This window comes from Equus przewalskii, chromosome 18, assembly GCF_037783145.1.
Source record: "Equus przewalskii isolate Varuska chromosome 18, EquPr2, whole genome shotgun sequence".
In the NCBI taxonomy this organism is placed as follows: domain Eukaryota; kingdom Metazoa; phylum Chordata; class Mammalia; order Perissodactyla; family Equidae; genus Equus; species Equus przewalskii.
In genome coordinates, this window is record NC_091848.1 from 23,713,094 (window position 1) to 23,721,470 (window position 8,377).

Here is an 8,377-nt window from a genome sequence, read left to right on the forward strand (position 1 = left end):
GGAAACATAATCATATCACACAATTTGGCTCAACAGGAAATAATATTTTCATGGACATAATGTAAACTCTTAATACAAATTTATCAAACAAATGTGATAACATTATATTGAGAGATCACAGGGAAGGGAAACGTATGGTGGGAGAGTTAGGTATAAGTACTAAGTCCTTATCAGACATACTAGGAAATCAATAAATGATATCTAACATTGAGAAAGCAAGAAAGAGCAGTTTAAGCATATATTGTAGAAATATAAATATAAAACCAGAAGAAACAGCTGAATGTCAGAAATGGTGGCTTCTGGTGAACAAGACTGAAGGGTGGAGGAGGTGAAGAGGAATTTTTGTTTTTCATTATAAGCCTTTAAAAGAAATTTGACTCTGTTAACTATCTGCATATAGTACTTTGATAAAAATGAGTTTTAATTTAAAAAAATATACATGAAAGGGCCAGACCGGTGGTGCAATGATCAAGTTCACACACTCTGCTTCAGCGGCCCAGGGTTCACCAGATCGGATCCCAGGTGCGGACCTACACACCGCTTGTCAAGCCATGCTGTGGCAGGCTTCCCACATACAAAGTAGAGGAAGATGGGCACGGGTGTTAGCTCAGGGCCAGTCTTCCTCAGCAAAAAGAGGAGGATTGGCAGCAGATGTTAGCTCAGGGCTAATCTTCCTCAAAAAAAAATATTATACATATATACACATATATATATATACGTGAAAATTTGAAAGGCTATGAAGAGATAGTTCACAGAAAAAGAAATGCAGATGACCTTTAAACATGTGAAAAGATGTCTAACCTTATTAAAAATAAGAGAAATGCAAATTAAAGCTAAATTGAGATACCATTTCTCATCTATCAGATTGGGAAAAATTCAAAAGTTTGATGCCATCTCTTTTTGTTAAGGTTGTGAGGGGTGCAGAACGATTGAACCCCTATCAAGGAGAATCTGGCAATATCCAGTAAAACTTCAAATGCATTCTCTTTGACTGACCAAACCCTCTTCCAGAAATGCCCCCCGAGACACTCCTGCATGCATATGAAACGATATATGTGTAAGGTTATTCACTACAATATTGTTTGTAATGGCAAAATATCAGAAACAATGCAAACGTCTCTCAATAGGGGACTTGTTAAATAAACGATGGAAAATATTTATGTTCTCAATGAATAAAGAAAAAAAACCTGCATAATTGTCCAACCAGCTTCCAGGCCCTCCAAGGTGCAGAGCACTGTTCGGAAGCCTCTCAGACAGCAGACTCTCTGCTCTTCCTAAGTCTGAACATAAGGGGAACTTGGTTCTCACCCCCTTTCAAAATCTTAGAAACAAAGCAAGACAGGCAGTGAGGCAACGTCTGACTTTGTGCCTGTCCTAAGTTCAAATCCCACTTGGTCACTTTATTAACTTTAGTTCCTAATCTGTAAATGAGGATAAACATCCCTACCTGGAAGGGTTGCTGTGGGATAGTGTATGAGGTGGCACAGGGCCTGGCCCACTATAATAAGTGCTCAACAACAGAAGTTATTAGTAGTAGTAGTAGCGGAAAAAAGAATCCTGTCTCCAGGACTGTGTTCCTGATAGGAGGAAAGTCGTCTTGGAAATACCAAGATAAGAATCAGAAGTCACTGCTTTGAAGAAAAGAATAGAAGGAATTTCCCTTCATGACCAGGCCGTTTGGGAAGAGACGCTTTATCCACAGGCAGACACATGCACCGCGTGGGCGCCTCCAGCTTCTCATGGCCACAGCCTCCTCTGACAACTGGCAGACGCTTTCCCTCAGTATCCTACATCAGCAGAGTCAGAAGGACCTGAGCCCACACATCTTCGGTTAGGACAAGAAACCCGAGGACCAGAGAAACCAGTAATGTACTAGAGAGCACACCACCAGCAGTCCAGTTCCATAGCCAGGCTGAGCCACTAACAAAATCGCTAACAGAGGAAACATTGTATGGGAGCAGTTTTCCAGTAATTCAAAACAGAAAGAAAGAAGCTAACAGTGAGTACTCAGGACATTGAGCTAAATTCACTTTCCTTCACTTCTGAAAGGGGTTGTGATCAACGTGAAAGCATGCGATCAATAGAGGTGGAGTAAGGAATGTGTTTATCTATGCCAATCCATCTTTATGGCTGTGCCTATGCCTTATCTTTTATGTGCTTCCTGTAGAATGAAGTCCCAAATTTAGTGGCAGTTTGTATTGCAGTGAAAACAAGGATTTCTAAAATGTACCCAATCGCGGCTTCAGCAGTGACTAGATATGTAATGTCGTTTCCACTTCCTCATCTGTGAAAGGGGACATCAGCCACCTTCATCGTGCTACTGCAGAAATAAAATCAGATAACTATGTCTGGCTGGCACGTAGCACCCGCTACTTCCCAGGAACCCAGATATCCCTCGCCTTGTCTACAAGTGGGATCTAATCATTCTCACAACAGCCCGCTGACCCTGCTCTTTGAATTCCAAAGAAAGATTTTCCCCTAACCATCTCAAAAAAGTGAAGAAAAAAAAATGCCATCCATGCTATTTACATAGGTAGTTTTTCATTTCCTCAGAACCAAGAGTTAAGAAGAATCTCGTTAAGAAGAATTATAAGGGTATTTCTTTTTCAAGTTTCCCAAATACCTTGTTCGTCCACATTTCTCTTGGAGACTGGTTCCCCCCGTGTCTACACCAATCTGGGGAACTCTGGATCCAGCCATATTCACTGGGTTCCTGAATCTCTCACATTCCTAATCCAGGCATTTGCTCACGGTAAACACTCAACAAATGGCTCTCAGCTGAACCAAGCAGAATAAGGTGAAGATTTCAACAAAGACCTGGTGAGTGTCTTCTATATGCTAGGCACTGTATGAGACTCTTTTCCCTCTCATATTTAATTATTACAACACTTCTGAGAAATGACCATCATTGTCTCCATTTTACAGATGACAAAACAGAGACTCAGAGCATTGTGACTTGCCTAAAGTCCCATGATTAAGAAGGAGCAGAGTGCAATGGAATCCAGGTCTCTGAGTTTGTTGTAACTAGGATTCACTCTCTTCTAAAGCACATTTTAACTGCTTTCCCTTTTCATCCACCCCCTGCCACAAACAGAAGCCCCTAATTTTCAGCAAGTCATTTGATAGCTCCAAAAAAGGGGCCACACCCTTTTCTCTACCTCTACTGATGAACAAGGACAACATCATGTTTCCAACACACTAGTCAGACCAAGAGGGAAAAGTCCCTGTGACTTAAGTAATTTTCCATCCTCTGGAATAAGGACACATATACAGAATATTTAACACATATACAGAATAATTAAATATAATAATATTATATTTAAATAACACAATATATAAACATTGCCTCTAAACGGTGCCAATCTCTCTTTTAATATGGCTTTAAATCCTAAAATCTAAGGTTTAATAGTTTCCTTTCTTGTGTCTTGAATAGACACAAAAACTTAAACAGACTTACAAGCCGTAAATGCAACAGCTAACTAGTTAAATTGGGCTCTCACAGCAATACAGATTTTCCTTACAACTTGCACCCAATTTGACGCTGGACCTAGGCATGCTGACCTGAAATAGTTGCTGGCCGCGGCAAGCACCACGCGGTGGCAGGAGAATTCCTGAATGTCCACACACAAGATGACATCTGTCAGAGAGTTTTCCACACGGAGGGTCTCCAGGCCATTCTGCAGAATTAAGGAGAGTCCCGTGTCGTCAAATTTTACCTTATCCCCATTTAAGATTTCTACCAGCTCTCCCCTTTTCTGGGAGGGCTCATCTGTAGAAGGTGCCAGAGGCCCTTCCAAACTCTTCTCTACCACATCGCTCATGGTCCAGGTGCCCCTTTGTCCTGCCATCAACATCCAGACTGAAGGAGTGCCCAAGTTTCAGGCAGGTCACATTGCAGAAGCTGAGCGGATTTCCTGTGCAGGGCCCTCCACTTATCACCAGCTGTCACACACACATAACAGGAAGTCTCGCACTTTCTCATCCTGTTACTACAAACACCAGTAACTTCTATTCTTCTTCTTTCTGTGAATCATCACAAGGTTAAAAATTACTTAGAAGGGATATGTAGGAAGGGACTCCGGGAGAGAAGGGGTGGCTTCTGAGTCTCCTGTTAGTGCTGTGTGGTTATTTTGGTCCATCTCGCCCCTCATATCCGTGAGCAGGAAGCCTCTGGTTCTGGTTATTACATTTGTTCTCCTGGTGCTTCTATAACCCAAGGTGTCGATGATGAGACGGGCAGGGGGCAGTCTACAATCCTCCCCCTCCCTCCTCCCAGGAGTCTGAGACTCCACGACGAGCCTCTTCCCAGTCCCTCGGGAACCTTGGAAAACCTGCTTATCTCTGGCATTCTCATTTCTATTAGCACTACACATCTTCTGTCTTTATCTTCCTCCCCGCTCAAGGGAAAACAGTGTCATGGCAAACATTGCTGTTCCCTACCCTCCCCAAAAAATGTCTGTTGTTTCAGATATGACTCTATAGGCAGAAAAGAAATGGTCTCCAGAAACGCCATCCTCAGAGTCTTCTGTCTTAGAAAACCAATCAGGATAGGTCAACGCTGGATTGCCCTAGCAAGTCTCAAATTGGCCTGGTCTCACCCAGCATCTGTTGATCATGCATCTAGTGGTGGATCATGAAGTATTTTCGCTACCTCTGCAAGTCTCCATTAAATAGTTGTAACTATCTTTTGTTATTAAACTCCCACTATAGCCTAGGAAATTTACAAGAGTTAATGTTTTTTAATCCTTAGACCCAATGGAGTACTTTCCTCATTTTACAGCTAAGGCAACAAAAGCTCTGCTCAAGTGAGTGACAGGGCCTAGTTCTGTGTGGCTCCAAAGCTTGTGTTTCCTCCACCACCATCAGGCTATCAGAGCTGTAGTATCATGTCGGCCCTAATGGCTGAGACTCCCACCGAGAGAACTGCAGGGCTTGCCTGCCACGGCCGCACCAGTCCCAGCGCCTCCCCAAAGTGGCCTCCACTGTTTCGCTCCTGCTCTCGTTCACCTTCTAGCAGTGGGGAGCACTTCCCACTCCTGATCAAAAGGAGTTCCAGTTCTTTCCCTGTCCTGGTCAGTGGTGATTGAGCCGTCTCCAGGAGTCCCAGTTCTGCCTCAGCTCTTCTTCTCTTCCATGGATATTTACTCTTAAAATCAGGGTCTTTGATATTTCCCCCAAACTTGTTCTTTATTGAGAGCTCTGTCAATCAAGATGGTTTTGGCTTCAATAACAGATTATCCCATCAAAAGTTGTTTAAACAATAGGAGTCGCATATTAAAGAAGCCAGAGGGGTGGAGTCACAGGTTGATCCAGAAGCCCAGTGATATCACCAAGGACCCAAGATTTTCCCATCTTTCTACTGTGTTACCCTCAGTGTGATGGAGACGGCCTCTCGTGGTTACATAATAGCTGCCACAGTACCAAACATGTCTTCACACATCCCCAGTCCAATATCAGGAAGAAAAAGAGCAGGCCTCTTCTCCTCCATCACTCTCTTTTCACCAGAGAGAAAATATTTCCTAAAATCCTCATCAGACTTCTAGGCCACTTGGCCACCTCAGGCCAAACACCAGGAAGTATAAATGCAGTACCATGATTGGCTTGAACCAAACTTGATTTATCCATTGAAACTAGTCCACCCAAGATCAAGGAATAGCCATCTGATAGCTGAAGAAAATCAGAGCCTGTTAGCACAGAAGAGGAGGAAGGGCTGGTATACAGTTCATCTCCTGTGCCTGCCACAAGGACAGACACCATCCTAACTCTTCCAGCAGGCCTTGTCTGAGAGGAGCTCAGGACTGCTACCTCCATGACTCTAACCACCACTCTGGTAGAGCTGAGGCCAACACCCCACCCAAACCCTCTCAGGGCATTTTGTCCTCCAAAACCTCTCAAATTATAGACAACATTGGCCACATTCAACTGCAACACAACCTCCCCAAATAAAACAAAACTAAGAATAAAACAGTTTTTCATTCATGACGGATCCTGTTTACCACGTTCCCTTGTTATTTTTCAGATACCATCAAGCCCAGCCACCCCATCCCCTGACTTAAGCAGGTAACTGTTAGCTTCCCCCCAAACCTCCTTCTTTCTAGTGGGCAAGCACACAGAGAGTTGTACCATAGGTATGATAATGTCTATGATGATATTTCAGTTCAAAGGTAAAAAACACAACCAGTTTGGCATCTATGTTAACCTGAATATGCTCTGAGATTCAGCACAAACTGGTAAATATTCTTTATTGCTACAGACAAAATGATTCTGTTCTGTGGAAGCTTTGTTTTTGCTTACCAGGCAACAAAATGTACAAGCCATTGGCAAAAGCTTTATTACTGAGAAAACAATCTAATTATATCTCACTAAGCTATTGGCTTTATGATGCTTGTAAGGAATAGACTCTTTCCTCATTCTAATGGATTGCTTTACTCAAGGAAAATCTCTGTTCCTAAGGCCACAGCTTGCCTCTTCTGACTCCTGTCAACGGTCATCTCTAACACAAATTACATTGATAGAAACAAGTCTTAAGTCAGCTACAGAGAAAGAGCCACTGTTCCCTCATGTTAACTTATGGCTACTAAAATTATCATTTCTTGAGCATCAACTATGTTCCAGGAACTTTGAGAGGCACTTTACAAACTTTAATGCACTTAATCTTTCCACTAATCCAGTGCAGTTAAGTACTATGATCACCATTTTAGAAACATGAAAGCAGACAAAGTCACATAACTGTAGCACAAAATATCTGTGTCACTGCCACATCCCCTCAGCCCATCCTGGAGGTCACTCACAGACGCTTCTCGTGCACACCAAAAGCATCAGTATCTGAGAGCATTCTCTGGCTACAAGAGCATGTCAGCTCACCAGAGGTGCTGGAGAGTTAATGCTCCCAAAAATGAACTTCAACTGAGGGCCAGGAGTTGGTAGATAAGTAGGCTAGCTTGTATGTCTCTTGGTGGGACAATACTGAAGTGTATTCTGCACTGTCTGTCTGAGGACTCCCAGAGCACTGAGCTCCAGTTGCCCATAGTAGTAACCCACTCATCCTCTAAGGGCTTCCTGCCCTTCCCATCTCACTTCTCCTACCCCATCATTGTGTTTCCCAAATAAACTACTTGTATCCAGTCCTCATCTTATGGTATGCTTTGGGGAGAAGCTAAATTAAAACACAGAGCTACTGAGAGGAACAATCAATATTTCAACTCAGCTTTGGCTAATTCAAAAACCCATGCTTTCCACTTTACAATGTTCTTCAGTGATTCCAATGTAATCCCAATCCCAAGGAGACACTTTCCAAGAAACACTCCAAAACAACTGTGACTTTGATCCATCATAGTCAGGAGATTATGTCTCTTTCACTCAATCTACCCAATGTCCAGTCAGCTCTGGCTCTGCACCGCACCCCAGTGCTCAAGGGCCTACCTCACAGTTGACAGTAAGGACTTCACAAAGCCAGCTAGACCATGCCTGCTTTTTTAGGGTGCAGCCACAATTGCAAAGGCACCGAAGCATCACAAGTTGACGCTGCAGTATCTCTGGGCCTCTGCCTGCCACATTGGCCAGGGCTATACTTCCTTGAACATCACCATTGCCAACAGCCCAGTGCTTCCATTGCTCTCTCCCAAAGAAGGAGTGGACCCTCCTTTTCCTTTTCTGATGTTAGTAGAAAGGCCAAAAGGGCTCATCTTGGCATCCTTTCTTTCCTGCTTCTCAGAATCTTTGAGTTGCTGCTCTTCCATGCCCCGATATGGGGGCTATCACTGTATGTAGGGTTAACACTGTATGGGGCTACCAGCAATTCACACAGAAGCCATCTATTCCTGTACACAAGCCAAACAAGCCATCTATTCCCCCAAACAGAAGCCCCTCCTTCCCGAATCACAGTCTGTGAATGAGGGGGCAGTGAGACATCAGTTCTGCAGGACTTATAAAATAATTCAGTAAAGTGGCTGGAAACAAGATAAAAATATAAAAATTGCTTCCCAGTATTCCAACAATAGCCAGTTAGAAAGTGTAAGGGAAAAGTAATGTCATTCACAATTGTAATAAACATATGTAAATGCCTGGGAACAACCTTAACAAGAAATGTAAGAGAAAACAATATTACTAAGACATTTAAAAGAAAATTTGAATAAATATACCAAATGAGAATATACCAAGTGGAAACAAAAGAATAAAGACTGTACTGTGATACACCCTCTCTCTTCCCAAACAATCATCCCAAACAATCACCACCATCCTCCCACCAAATATATTTATATAAATAAAAGTATAAGATACATTATATGCATGAGTGTAGGACTGAGCTGTATGATGTTTACAAGGGTGTGTGTACCTTATAATAATTCACTAAGATATACATTTTTTGTGTCTTTTT

At 42.7% G+C, this 8,377-nt stretch overlaps 1 protein-coding gene across 1 annotated transcript in view; it reads right to left on the reverse strand.

The window, feature by feature from the left end:
* Positions 1-3,953, reverse strand: part of KLHL6 (kelch like family member 6) — a 54,694-nt gene extending 50,741 nt beyond the window's left edge. The window contains exon 1 of the mRNA XM_070583239.1: positions 3,562-3,953. Within this exon, the coding sequence (XP_070439340.1) occupies positions 3,562-3,854 (293 nt within the window). The 5' untranslated portion in view covers positions 3,855-3,953. The remainder of the gene's footprint in view (positions 1-3,561) is intronic.
* Between the last annotated feature and the right edge of the window lie 4,424 nt (positions 3,954-8,377).